The 14,677-nt window shown below is 39.1% G+C and overlaps 1 protein-coding gene across 1 annotated transcript; it reads left to right on the plus strand.

Moving 5' to 3' along the window:
- Nucleotides 1-1,671: 1,671 nt before the first annotated feature.
- On the plus strand, nt 1,672-8,400 carry MFSD9 (major facilitator superfamily domain containing 9). The gene is made up of 5 exons (XM_010291129.1): nt 1,672-1,783; nt 3,084-3,127; nt 4,451-4,580; nt 6,860-7,069; nt 7,622-8,400. The coding sequence occupies exons 1-5, from the start codon at nt 1,714-1,716 to the stop codon at nt 8,398-8,400; spliced, it is 1,233 nt and encodes a 410-aa protein (XP_010289431.1). The 5' UTR covers nt 1,672-1,713.
- The last annotated feature ends 6,277 nt before the right edge of the window (nt 8,401-14,677 follow it).

The following is a 14,677-nucleotide window of genomic DNA, read 5'->3' on the forward strand; positions in this document are numbered from 1 at the left end:
CCCCCCCCAAAAACCCTGTGCTTTAAAAAAAAACAACAGCTAAAACAACAAACCCTTACTGAAAGAACATAGCATAGGCTTGTATTCTGTAGTGATTTGTGAGCCTTGGGAAAAAAGTCATTGAATTAATTTAAAATAAAAGAGATAACTTGGAAAAGTAATACAAAATGAGTACAAATTTGCACTGTGAAATGTAGGTATATTCTGTCACTTGCCTTTAGGTTGGGCAGTTAGTAACAATCTAGCTGGTTTGGGTCCTGGAGGAAATATTCCAGGAAAAGGTGCGTTAGAAGAAGCTTTGCTGCTTAGGTCGTTTTTAAACACTATGGTTCTCCGACCCTGTAATACCTTGTGGATGCCAAGCTGGGGTACACACTGAAATCAGCCAACATGTGGGTGCCCTTTTACAGGGTGTAGAGTGTGGTGAAATATCGTAATAAAGAAGTGTTGCCTGTGATGCAAGCTTCCCGGAACAGCTGAGTTATCACTTGAGATAAGAAATTATAGGTGAAATAAGAAATAACCACCCATCTAGGATAGTGGTTAATGGGTCTTGCTCCACTTGCATGCCTATGACAAGTCCAGTACTGCCAGACTATATTCTGAGACTTGCCCATTTTAGTGTCTCTATCGATGACCTGGACAAGGTTATTGCACTGCTCTTCAGGTTTGCAGATGACACTAGGATTGTGTTGTTGAAGATATTCATAAGTCGTGTGCTCTGTTTGCTTATGCTAATTTATTTAATAATGATTCTAACCTTGTAATTCTCAATTTCAACCGTCAAAAGATATTTAATGACAGACGGTGAGAATTTACTTAGTTATACACATTGTTACAGTTATTCAGGCTTTGGGCATACTGTGCAGGGCTAGTCTAGTTCAGCTCAAGCAGTCACTGATAAAAGGTGATCTTGCTCCAACAGATCTTCTGTAAGGTTCTGCTCTGATATAGGACACTGTATGCTATGCCAGATAGTAGTAGTGAAAGAACTACTGGGTCAATATGGGTAGCTTAACAAAAAATAAAAAAAAAACAAAAGGAATGGGTAGGAGATCCTTGATCCCTGTTCAGGATGGGCAGTGTCTTTTGCCCTCCCTAGACAAAACGTTTTCCACATATGCTTTGCTTTTTTAAATTTTTTTTTTCACGTTTCTGTCTTTTTGCTACGTTTCTGAAGTTATACACAAAGACAGTCTATAGGTAGGTTTAGATCTACCATAGCTTCTTCCCCACTGTGGTTGTGAGTTAAGATACTGTAGATAGATTCTTTTTGTGTAAGTAAGAAGTATTTTTAAGTGACTGAAATTACAGACCACTTCAAATTTAAAACACTGGTACCATGTACTCCTCTTTATAAACAGATAAATTTAATATATATTAAAGGAATATTTAAATTTTTAAATATATGTCTTCAGAATGATTGTATCTGGACAGGAAAGAGGATTGCGGTTTTCGTAGTTTTAACTCCTCTGTGAGGCAATCCTTTATCTTTCAGTTTATGTGTTTTTGTAATTTTGTACATACTGGATGCCTTGTAGAGGTTACAACATACCACACTGGCCATGAAAAATTTTCTTTTAATCTTCTATTAATATGTAAATATTTTTTTTTAATAGTGACTGTTATTAAGCCAAGTTGCCATAATTTTGTATAAGTGATCAGTTACTAAAACTTTTCCTGCCTTCTTTTCAGGATTTATTTGGTGTGAGCATGGTTGTTCCTTTGATGAACCATCATATCAAATCTCTAGGAGCAAGTCATACAGTAGCTGGAATAATAGGTGAGTTGCAGCACTTGACTGATTTAACACAGAATGAGATAATGTGAACTGGATTATGCCTTACTGCAAATTGGACATTGTAACATAATGCTTCCTTGCTAGTAGCATAATAAAAAGTAAGGCAAATTTCCAAGTAAAACTGTGTGGGCAGCCATACTGTGTTAGTCCCACAGACCTGTCCAAACTTGCATACTGACAGTAGCCAGAAGAAGGTGCTTGGGAAAGAGCATTCTTGGAAAGAACAAGGAAGTCTTGCAGTAGTACTTGTACAGATGCTTTTCAAGCATCCAAAAATTCTCAGCTCAGCAACTTTGGGAGTCCGAGGTGTCACTTTTAGTTTTATTGTTATTTACAGGCTTTGCAAACAGTACTTTTGCAGCTGGTTCCCCTGATCTTTCCAAAGCCCATGATTGCTCCCAGTTTGATTAAATTCCTTGCAGCTGTCTTTTGGCAAAATATTTATTGTCTTTAAGGAGTGTTTACAAGTAAATTCTGAAGGTTTGGAACTTGATGTTAAAAATGAAGTGGTAAGATGAAGTTCCCTGGTTCTAAAGTTCTTATTTATATCTTATGGTACTGTTTATGGTTTGTAATGATACAAGAACAATAGTCTTTATAACTACGTGTGGTTGACATGGGCTCTGTTATTCAGTTTTTTATTACCTTGCTTTTTTGATGAAATTTAGCACTTTTCATTAAATAATTCTGGTTCTGCTCTGAGTTGTCCGAGTATTATTTTAAGCAGCAATTAATCAAAAATATGTTTTCATCTCAACAGTCTGCTTTGACTTTTAACTTCAAAAGAAACTGTATTTTGAGGTGTGTTCTTATAAATGAAAGAGTCTGGCAGATGTTTCTTTCTGCTTCTCTTTGCTACTTCTATTCTGTTACTAACTGCTGCTAAACTCCTAGCCTCCAAAATGAAAGTGTAGGGTCTGTGGTTTCTTCAGGGCTTGGGTGGTGCTTTGTGACACGTTGAAGTGCCAAGCAGAAAGTAATTAGTGCCTCCCAGTAATTAAATTCTCTCCTAATTCTGAGAAAGCAATTATAAGTGCCTGTGTTTAATACATATAGAAAGCAACATCCTTCTTCATTACGTAGTTGTACACAAGCTTTCAGCAGAAACTGTTTCCTTGGCTGTGCTGAACTCCACCGTTGGTTTGTCCTGCTCCCTCTTCCTAGTCTTCTAGTAAATTATTCCCAGAATTTCTCACGTTTCCTAATTTAACAATTTTGCACAGTTTTCATTTAAAAAAAAAAGTTTAATTTTTAACATTGGTATTTTATTTGTTTGTTTTAGGATCTCTCTATGGTATAATGCAACTATTTTCCAGCACTTTTGTGGTGAGTTCTAACACTGCATTCCTAAGTATGTTAGTATTTCTACAAATTTTAGGGGAAAAAAGAATGAGGTTAATGATAGTTTCTTGAATTTTTTTTAAATGGTTATAGTGTTTATATAAACATTTTTGGTTGGTGGATCCAGTTTTTAGTTTGTGTGGAAAATGTTTGTTTCATTTATAGGGAATTATCAAATTTTTCAGAAATAAACAGAATAGTCTTTAGACAAAAACTAGAATCCAGGTTTGGGCTCAGTCATACATTACTGAGTGCATCTCAGTTACACAGGGCTCTCTTCAGTGTTGGTGCTAGTCAAGCTGTTTTCTTCAGTGAAGTAGTCTGTCCAAAAAGCAGTCTCACAAGTCAGCTCTTCATGAGCCTGTCATCTAGAGTTTGCTTTCCCTGCTTAATGACTAGTGCCTTGTAATTTGCCATATGGCCTAAATTCATGCATTATGCCTTTGAGCTTTGTTTGGTTTTGTTTTCTATTAGCTTTTGATTTTTTTACATCCTAATCTAAGCAAGAGTGCAAAGACTAAACATCAAGGCTGAACCTCTTTAATGTATGTTTTACCTATCAATACCTTAGATCCTTGCATTTAGCCAGGAGCACCTTTAATATTAACCTGGTACCTCCTGTCTTTCAAGAGAGCAGATTTTGAGCATCTCATGAGGAAAAACTGTTTGAGTGTGTTATGCAGACCACCTGGGATATTTTGCGTCTGTAGTCTTTGTGGCATTTTCTTTGAACTGTAAGACTATTGCCTACTTTCTTAAAAAAACTTCCTGTCTGGAATCAAGCTGATTTATAAGCATGCTACATACTAATTTACTGTTTGCCCTTCTCATAAATATTTCCTACTTGTCTGAGCTCAGGTGACAAACTCCTTACAGCTAAGATCATTCCTTTCAGGATGCTCAACAAGTGTCTAGTACATAGCGACCATTGGTGCAAAGAAGTATTTGTGGTCAGTTGTGGTAACACTTTGAGGGCTCCTACTACTCATATTTCATGGTGCTTATTGCAGAATTGTATTTTTAAAAGAGATAAATTATTTTTTAAAAAGCTGTATGCATGACATTAAATAGAACGATAGTTTCAGCAGGTCCACTGCCGGCTGGGCAGAACTCTGCTCATCACTTCCAGATTTTGACCACTTAGGAGTGTTGTGTAATAAACTTACTAAACTTTCACTGACAATCCTTTGATGTCTCTTCTCAGTTTCATTTGGAAGTACTAGACTGTTCACTGTACATAGTTAAATGTTGTAATGTACATAGTTAAATGTTATAAAAAGCTAAACTTAATTTCCTGCTTTATGAAAGGGCTGCTGGAGTGATATAGTAGGAAGACGGTATTCCCTGCTTGCTTGTATTCTTCTCAGTGCACTGGGTTACTTTCTTCTTGGAACATCCACCACTGTGTTCTTGTTTGCCATTTCTAGAGTCCCTGTAGGTGAGTAAATGCTTGGCATTTTGCTGTTTAAATTCCCTGTAGTCTCAGATTGAGAATTGCTTCTTGAGAAATCACGGTATGTGGATGGCTACATAGTATCATCATCCAGGAGCACCAACTGAAAATGGAAAAATCTCTGCAAATCAAACATTCTTGTGACTTTTTTCTGAAAATAATTTTAAATGAATGCTCAAAACCTGTCACAAATTTTGTGCCACCTTGAGTGGCTGAATTTCATGAAAATAGGAGTGCAGCAGTTCCTTGAAAGAGGCTATTGTAAAGTTAGTCATAACAGGTACACAACACACCAGGTCACTGCTGGAAATCTTGGCCTGCACTTGCAATGCAGAATGGAATGATATGTGCATTATTGTTTTCTCTCATGTTGAAAATACACCTCAAAGTGATACTACAAAATTTGGCTGAAATTTTATGTCCCTGCTTTAATGGAATATTTCTGTTGTGCAAAAGCATGTACATTTGCAGCGTTGAAGCTAAGTTTGTGCCAGGGTTCCTATCACAGTTCTTATAGTAGCTGAACACCTTTTGCATATATTCTGATAAAATAATCACAGAATCACAGAATAGTTTTGGTTGGAAGGGACCTTTAAAGGTCATCTAGTCCAATCTCCCTGCCGTGAGCAGGGACATCTTCAACTAGATCAGGTTGCTCAGAGCCCCAGGTCCAACCTGACTTGGAATGTTGCCAGGGTTGGGGCATCTACCACCTTTCTGGGAAATCTCTTCCAGTGTTTCACCACCCTCATTGTGAAAAATGTCTTCCTTATATCTAGTCAAAATCTACCCTCTTTTAGTTTAAAACCAGCACCCCTTGTTCTATCACAGCAGGCCCTGCTAAAAAGTCTGTCTCCATCTTTCCTATATAAGCCCCCTTCAAGTATTGGAAGGCTGCAATAAGGTCTTCCTGGAGCCTTCTCTTCTCCAGGCTGAACAAGCCCAACTCTCTCAGCCTGTCCTCACAGGAGAGGTGTTCCATCCCTCTGATCACTTTTGTGGCCCTCCTCTGGACGGACTCCAACAGGTCCATGTCTTTCCTGTGCTGAGGGCTCCAGAGCTGGATGCAGGACTCCAAGTGGGGTCTCACCAGAGCGGAGTAGAGGGACCGAATCACCTCCCTCGACCTGCTGGCCACGCTGCTTTGGATGCAGCCCAGGATACGGTTGGCCTTTCTGGGCTGTGTGTGCACATTGCTGGCTCATGTCCAGCTTTTCATCCCCCAGTACCCCCAAGTCCTTCTCGTCAGGACTGCTCTCAATCCCTTCATCCCCCCAGCCTGTATTGATACGGGGGGGTTGCCCTGACCCAGGTGCAGGACCCTGCACTTGGCCTTCTTGAACCTCATGACATTCACACAGGCCCATTCCTTTAGCTTGTCCAGGTCTCTCTGGATGGCCTCCTGTCCCTCTGGCGTGTCAACTGCACCACTCGTCTTGTCATGTGCAAACTTGCTGAGGGTGCACTCGATCCCACTGTCTGTGTCACTGATGAAGATATTAAACAGTCCTGATCTGTTTAACACAGACCCCCCTGAGGGATACCTCCTGTCACCAAAGCATTGCTATTACTGTGAACTCATCTACTAAAGGGCATTTTTATGGCCCATAGTCCTGATTTAGGAACTGTTTATATTGTTTCTTAATTTAAAGACAATTTGCTAATAAATTATTTGGTTGATATTTGATTACTTGGTAGAGGTAATACTTCCTAATGCGAACAGCACTGGGACTGTGACAGCATTGTCCTCATCAGAGGGAAGGAGCATAAAAGATTGCATTATTAGTATTCCTGCAGTATACTTACCCTTCTGTGCTCTTTTGCCACCCACCAGTCTCCCATATGAATTTGGTATGTTACAATCCTGGAAATCTCCATATTCAGCAATGCTTGTACAGAGTTATGTTCATTAACAGACAAGCCATTCCTATTCCACCACTACTCACCCATAATTTCTTCTTTTAGCGGCTATTTTATTCCTGGTGTGCTCCAGCAGTCAGCTAAATTACTTCTTTCAGTAGGGCTGCAGGAGCACTCCTTCAACACAGATGCATGAATAATTTCGATTCTGAAGTCCAGACCTTTGAACAGCCAGGATGATGGTCGTGGCCCAACATGCTGCATGACTCTAACCTTGAAGAATTTGTGGTTTATGGGATCTTAAAAATAGATTTTGAACATAGATATTTCAGATAGCTTCTGTCATTTTAAATCTTTCGGACTGAGCAATACATGTTTATTATTTTGGTTTTATTATGTTGCAGGTATTTTCAAACACACACTCTCCATCTCTAAAGCTCTGCTTTCTGACTTGGTTTCTAAGAGAGACCGCCCTTTAGTAATGGGACGCTTCAATGCAGCCTCCAGTGTGGGCTTCATTCTGGGGCCTGTCGTTGGTGGCTACCTTACAGAGTTGGAAGATGGCTTTTATCAAACGTCTTTCATCTGTGCTTCTATCTTCCTTCTGAATGCTGGTAAGTTGTATGTCATAGTTTGCATCTTGGGTGCCTTCATTCCTCACTTTTGTGTTTTTATGCATTTGTAATACCTTGAATTCATGGTGTGTTTATCATCGATGGTATACGTGTTCTGTATACTGATATTACACTTTAAATTTGAACCTGTGTGGAAGGATAGGAATTCTGAAACAGTTAACTTCCAGATGCTTCACCTTTGTATTGTATATATCACTTTTACATTTGGACACAAGAATGGGAATTTTTCATGTGCCCAACGATGAAGACAGGAAATCAGAATTTTTGCTTTAGCCTTTACATTTGCTTGTATGTTGCAAATGTGTCACCTCAATGTTTTCCTTCTTTGCTTTCGCTGTGTTTAAAATTGAACTAATACTGTGAATAACACTAGATTTAATCTTTGTAATTTTTTTTAAAGTTAAATAATTGTTAAAAGTCCTTTTTTGATTTTTGATCTCTACACTAAGTAAACTGTTACAATCAGACTCATGTCTTCCACGTAAAGTTAATGCAATTGAATGAAATCAGCTAATTTCTTGGTCTGTATAGGTCTTGTCTGGATGTTACCCTGGAGTGAAGAAAACACTGGTAATAGGGAACATCAACAAGGCAGCAACGGATCAGTAAAAGCAAATTGTGACCTGCACCCGAAATCAGCAACTAATGGAGCTGTGGCAAGTGATAGTCTTTTCCAGTCTCCATGGATCCAAGTTGCAACAGTGCTGAAGAGGATTAAAGGAATTGCGTGCTCTGATCTGTGGGATATATTTTTAGTGCGATTGCTGATGTCTGTTGCTATACTGCTGTACTACAGTAATTTTAGTCTGGCCTTGGAGGAGAGGTTTGGGGTGAAACCCTTGTTTGCTGGATACCTAATGAGCTATAGTAGTGCACTTGGAGTCCTGGCTGGTTGTCTGCTCGGACCAATAACAAGACTCTATCAGCACAACACTTACAGAATTTTGTTGCACTCCAGCACTCTTACCTGCACATTGATTCTCCTATATGCGTCAGCACTGAGCATATGGATGGTCATTTTGTCTTCTACATTCTTAGCCTTTTCAACTACTATAGGTCGTACATGTATCATTGATCTTGAATTGACCATTGGTGGGAATGAGGCCAGCGGTACACTTCTAGGTGTTGGACAATCTGTGACATCAGTGGGACGTATAGTTGCCCCGCTTCTTTCTGGAATTTCTCAGGAGTTCAGTCCTTGTGGCCCTCCAAGTCTAGGGGTTGGACTAGCTTTAGTAGCTATTCTGATAATGAATGCAAACAAACAAAAATACTGTAGCCATGGAAATGTTAAGTTAAAAAATCAATAGCTGCAAATTTGGATTGCATAGAGGTATCTTACAGGAGAGACAAAGTGAATCAACCTGGGGTGATGCTTACACCTGCCAGACTTGTACAGTAGTAACAGGATCTTTTAAGAGGGCACATTATGTTCATGTGGAAGCAAGTACATATAAATGTTTCTGCTCCAGGGATGTTAATTCTAGACAAATGTTATTCTAACTGGTACCCCTAGAACACTTGTGAGAGGGACAGGTGTCGCTGTGTTGTACTGGCTGGGAATTTTTTATGGATTTTTAACCATTTTGGAGGGGAAAAAAGTGACATGAAATACACAAATCCTGCTTGTAGCTCACATTTGGAATGGTGTTTAGATTGATAAGATTGTTAAAAGACAGAAATTTATTCTTATTATTCAGAGGTGAATTTTTATTATTTAATCAAAAAGAGAATTTGCAATATCGCTCGTTAGCCTTAATTTCTTATGCTGTGGCCTACTGCCACTTGTATGCTGTGACAGTAGCTTAATTAACAGAGTTTGCTTACGTGATTTTGTTAAGCATACTTTGTCTACAAAACTTGCTGCACAGCGTGATCAGGCACCTTGGGGTAGCCATCTGCTCCCTGCTGATTCCTGGTCTCTCAGATAACAGAACTGGGTATATGCTAACTTCATATATTAGAAGGCCTAAGATGGACAATTTTAGAATAATACTTGGTCATTCAGACTGAAACTGAGACTAAATGTAAGCTTTATGGAAACTTGACATGGTGGTTTCATTTAGTAATAACTTCTACTGAGAAACTTTGTCATAAATTATTTGTTAATATTTCCTGTGCAATTTTTTCTATCTTCATTTTAAGAATAAATTTACTTCTTAATTCTTTTGAATGACTGTAAAGATGTGCTGGAGCAACTAGCGGTAGTTCATGGATCTGGATGCATTCTCTCTCATCTCTGAGGCATAAGTGACATTTCAGTGACAAGAGAAAAACTGTTTTATTTGTTGGTATTTTAGTCTTCATTTGTCTGCACTGCTTAACTAATGAGAGGTTACCCTCAGAGCTACGCTGAGAGTTGCAGCACTCTCCTGTGCCATTTACTGTTCAGGCTCATATCACTTGCCAGTCACCCCTGTTTGCATTTCATTTGAAACCTACGAAAAATGTATTTTGCAATAACAAGGTTCCATATGCTTTTCCTAGTATTACTTGATGAAAGTCAAAGTCAGCTATGTATAATTGTTGGGTTGGGGATATTTTTGATTAAAACCAATTTAGTCATCTCCTTGAACACATCTGTGCAAATAGTGTTGCTGCTTCAGGAGAATCATAGATGGTGTTTTGCCTTTTTTTTTTATTCTTTACCTTTTCTGGTGCCTGCTATCATTCAAATCCCTGTTGAAAGCTCAGTGGCAGCACCATGGGAATATGTATAGAACTCTGAGTTGTTTTGATTTTAAATATTGAGATCACAAGTCTGTGTCTTATTACTGCTATGACTTCAGTACGTATCCTCAGAGTTCCTTATTGTAGTAATCTGTGGTTTATTTCTCCCTAGGAACTTGAGGCATTTTCAAGTGTCTTATTTCTTCTTGTCTTGCTTGGTAGATGCCCCAAAACATTCTCACCCTAAATTTTCTGTTTTATTTCCATTTTTTTAAAATTAGTTTTATTTTTTTTTACCTAAAACCACCCTTCTGTAAGTCAGGGACTTCTGTTTTGCAACTATAGCAAGGGGTGAAGGAAAAGGGTAAGAAAAAAAACTCAAAAATAAATATATATGAAAGATTTAGTAGTTTTTACTATACTTGTTGGTTATATGAGGTAACAGATAACATTTACCCTTCTAAGCTGCTGCACTGATTAAAGATGAATTCTGTAAACACCATAAAATTCAGATTATACTAACATATACAGCTGCCTGAATATTGCCTTTCTGCTTATAAAAACTTCAAAATTTCACTGTTTTTGTTTATATGTAAGTGAAAAATGTGCTTTCCACAATCAGCAAGTATTATTGTTTTATTTTGAAAAACAGTTCTTTGTATATGCTGAATAAAAAGGAAATTAAATAATCAAATTGAGAAATCTGTGGAAGGCTGTGGTCTCAAGGGCATGTTGCAACTGATGTTACAGAAGAAAAGTTTTTTACTTGTAGGCCAAAATGATTTCCGAAGTGCTGCAGAAACATTTCTTCTTTGTAAAGACTCGGTTATGGAAAAGTTGCCCTTTTTTTTTTTTTCCCCCCCAGAAATAAAATGAAGTGACAATAGAAGTCCCTCAAATTAAGTGACGTTCTACGTCTACCATTTTGTAGCTATTTTTTCCCCTCTTCCTCTGCTGAAACTATAGCACAAAATAGAAGTGTTCAAGTTGGTGCAAAGTGCAGTTGTTTGCAGGTTTTTTTAAGCTGTTCCTTAAGATGATCATTTGAATCTGCCTACTTTTCACATAAAAGGCACAGGAGCCAAGGATTCAACCAAGTGGCTTGATAGTGAATGAAAAAGAAGAAATAAAAGAGGATGGAGAACTTACCAGTTTTGAGATGGAGTGCTTTAAAGCTACTGTTCCTAGTGCCTGGAGACATGTGTGCCTCAGAATCACAGAATGGTTTGGGTTGGAAGGGCCCTTGAAAGGTCACCTAGCCCAAGCCCCCTGCAGTGCACAGGGGATCCCCTGTGTTGTCTCTTAGTTGCCATAACTGTGCAAGTTCAGAGAGAGATGGGCAAATGACATTCCTGGAGGGGGGAGCAGTTGCAGCTATTTTTGGCTTCAGTCTAGTGGGCTTTACCAAATTACTCAGCAGTTTCTTGAATCCAGTTGTGGTATCTGAAGACTAACAAAAGATCTGAATATGGACTAAAGGAAAAAAGTTTCTATCTGCAAATCACTGCAAATTAAGATTTTTCTCTTGCTGTTACTTAAGTTTTGGGTTGTTTTTCTTGGCCTTGTAGGCAGGGTTTGGGTTTCTTTCTTCCTTTTGAAATTTTCACTTTTTTAACAGTGACCTTTTCTGACCTTTCTGATCAGCTGATGTTGTATACAATATAGTAATTTATTTCTGTAAAATAGCTGGTAGCATATGATATGTACTGATTTTGTTGCTTTGAAATGATGAAGCAATGTAAGATTTATTCCATGTTGGTGTACGCTGCATACATTTGAAGAGATCCTTTATAAACATACCTGTTCTGCAGATTTCATTTTTTTGTCCTCTTTTCTTTTCTCTGAATTTACTCACAGCAGCAGCATCACAGAGGTCAGTACCATTCTCATTTTCTGAGAACAGGTCGATTAATTGAGCAGATAATGCAGCAACAAAACAGAAAAAGTGTTGCTTACCAACTGGCTTGCTTGTTACTTCAAGCACTCCGTAATGCCATTGCATTTTAGCTGATGGGAATCTCTGTGGGTACGTTCAGGTGATGCCAGCCCCCATTTGGTTATGGGTGCTGGGGAAATACCCCATGGAAAGTGATGCTTTATAGCTTGGTGCTTCGGGATTTGAAAACCCAAGACTCAACTGTGCTGTTACTGCTATAATTTTGAAGACTCATTCACAGACAGCTGATCATGAATCTTGTAAGGGAGTATATTGGAGCCTGAACTTCAAGAATCGAGTGATTGTGAGTGGAGCTCAGACTTCTTTCTCAGAAAAATGAAAGAGTTTGTGGAGCTTGTTTTAAATGGAAGCCTTGAAAAACTTGTTTTAACTTACAATGAGAAATTAAGCCAAATAATTACTAGTTATTTTAAATCCTAAATTAGCATCAAAGAACTATTTTTGAGATGTGCTACACGATAGGAACAGCTCTTCCATTCTGTCAAATTTGAGTAAATAGGAGGTCATAGATACGAAAAATAAAAGAAGCTGGGGTATTTAAAATGCCTTTGCCTTTTTGTGGCAAAAAAATGACTTCTTGAAACAAAACCTGTGGCAATTAAAATACTGTTGTAACTCACAAATCACAAATTTAAACCTGAGCACATTTCAGATCATGGACCATTGAGACTCACCAGAGCAGCACGTGTAACTATTGCTTTCTCTTCTGCAACCTCAGTCCTTCTCATTCTGTCAAATCTCACAGGATAAAGAGGCTTCCAACACACATGGGGGAACCGCATCAGCGTTTGCTGAATTGTGAGAGGAATGATGCTAACCCAATCTCCCATCGTGTTGTCCTGCTAGAAGATCTGTCTACCACCTGCAAGAAGAATTCTTCTAATGGATAAAATTCTCAAGTGGCTCAACAAAATATTCCAAAAGGGACAATTTTCATCCCCAACTTCGATTAAATCCCAAATGCGAAGTTTCCTTCAACTGTTCAGAGGAGAATTAAGCTGCCATGCATTTAAAAAATATTTTTTAAGTAGCTCCCCGTTCAGCTGGCTACCTAATAAATAGGCCAAGAGGGAGGTGAAACTATTTGACTTTAAAGTTGTAAGACAGCTTCCTCATGGTCATTCACACAACTGACAGTGTCAAGCACAGCTGCCGGTTCATCTAGAAAGTGCAAATTATATCTGCTAAAATAAGGGATAAAAAAAGAAGTGTTAGTCCTCCTATCTCTCCCCAATTTAAATAGCACCCAAATCAGGTAGTCCATGAACTCTCTCGCTACTGTGTCCTAAAGCAGTTCCTCCTCCTCATGCTTGGACTTGATACCCCCTCCATTATGTTTTCTGGCCTGAGCCTCCAATCTATGGTTGGCCTGGCTGGGGCTGTGCATTGCAGATGCCATGTTTTAAGTATATTTTTATAGGATCAGAGCTCTTGTAGTACAAAAAGCATTCCTCCAGCCAATTTCAAAATCCTTTGTCTTTTCTTCAGGAGCTGGGGGATGTTGGCAGAACAATTTTGGAAATGGTGACCAGCTAAAGCATTTCTTGCAGTGTCAGCCTTAAAATGTTGCTGGTGTCTGGAATTGCTGGACTTGGCATTTCTTGAAAAAGGTGGTGCAGGGTGCAGTGACCAGAGCTACCAGAAGACCCCAAGATACTTTTCATGACAGCATGCATGTTATTTTGGCCAAATTTTTAACTTTGTTTCTCCATGTGACTCTTATGTGGCTTCAGTGGAGAAGGATATTCTCAAGCTTCTAAATTGTTATGCCGCATGGTTTTCTTTTGTTGAACAGCTGTGGTTTCAGTGGAGCTTGCATCTGATACCAAGTAGGACAGCCCTTAAAATGTTGCCTCTTATGGCAAATTATTCTCATTTTCTCTTTCAAGTATCTGCTTAAAACAGATAACTGGATGTCTATCTACTCTCTAGCCCTTGCTATACCTACTTCCTTACCCTATTTACTTTTAATTTATAGGCCTCTCAGCAGCTGAAGGGGGAAAGAAACGATCAGAAAACGCTAATTCACAGTGTAATACATGTTTTTTATACTCTCATCCCTAAAACTGGGCAACTGGGCATCGTGCCTCCTCACCGAGGCAGTAAAATATCAGTACTATGGAGTGTACTAGGGAGCCCGTCTGGAAACAAAAAATGTGTATGTGGACTTGGCGAGTTTCGCAGTCACCGCTGAAGATGCAGTTTCCTGAAAAAGTGGAAAGCATGTCCCCAGTCAATGCATGACTTTCCCCATCAGATGGTGCTCGAGGACAGATTTATTTGGCACCTCATTCTCCAGATGACAAACTCTCTTTGATACAACGTTAAGGAAAAGGCTCCTCTGCAAGTTGAAGTTAGATGGACCTTTTAGAAAGATCAAAAAATGCTATTGAACTTGTTTTCTCTTTGCAGGAAAAGAAAAAAGAAGATAGGAAAAGGCAAACCTCTGACCCAAACCAGAGCAAGAGTTACGGAGAAGGGCTGCTTGGGACACAGCCTGTGTCACCTGCTGCTATCGTTGCTACTGAAAAGGAGAACACCCAGGAAAGGAGTTGCTAAAGGTGATGAGGGTCTGACCCGCAGTAGTGGAAAAGAGCCTGAAAAGGGTGGGAGGAGCAGGAGTGAGGAAGGGAGGAGCACTTGCAAGGAGGCAGCGTCCCAGGAGATTTGTGATTCTGCTTCACAGCGTAACCATGCCGGAGATCTGCCTTTGGAAAGGCAACAACATGCTAGCATGTTTTGAAGCACTGAGAGTTTAAGACCATATTTCATTAAAAATTACCTCCAACTTGATGCGCTTGTACTATGGGATGCCCACTTCAAGTGCCAATGATGTGAGCATGCGCTGTACTAACAGACAATCAGCAAAGCAGTAAGGTTCCTGAAACCTGCATTCGTTATTTAAAGTTGTGCCATAAAAAATGACAACCATTTGGAAAAAAAGCCAACTTTCCCCAGAC

This window comes from Phaethon lepturus, unplaced genomic scaffold (genome assembly GCF_000687285.1).
Source record: "Phaethon lepturus isolate BGI_N335 unplaced genomic scaffold, ASM68728v1 scaffold52987, whole genome shotgun sequence".
Classification (NCBI taxonomy): Eukaryota; Metazoa; Chordata; class Aves; order Phaethontiformes; family Phaethontidae; genus Phaethon; species Phaethon lepturus.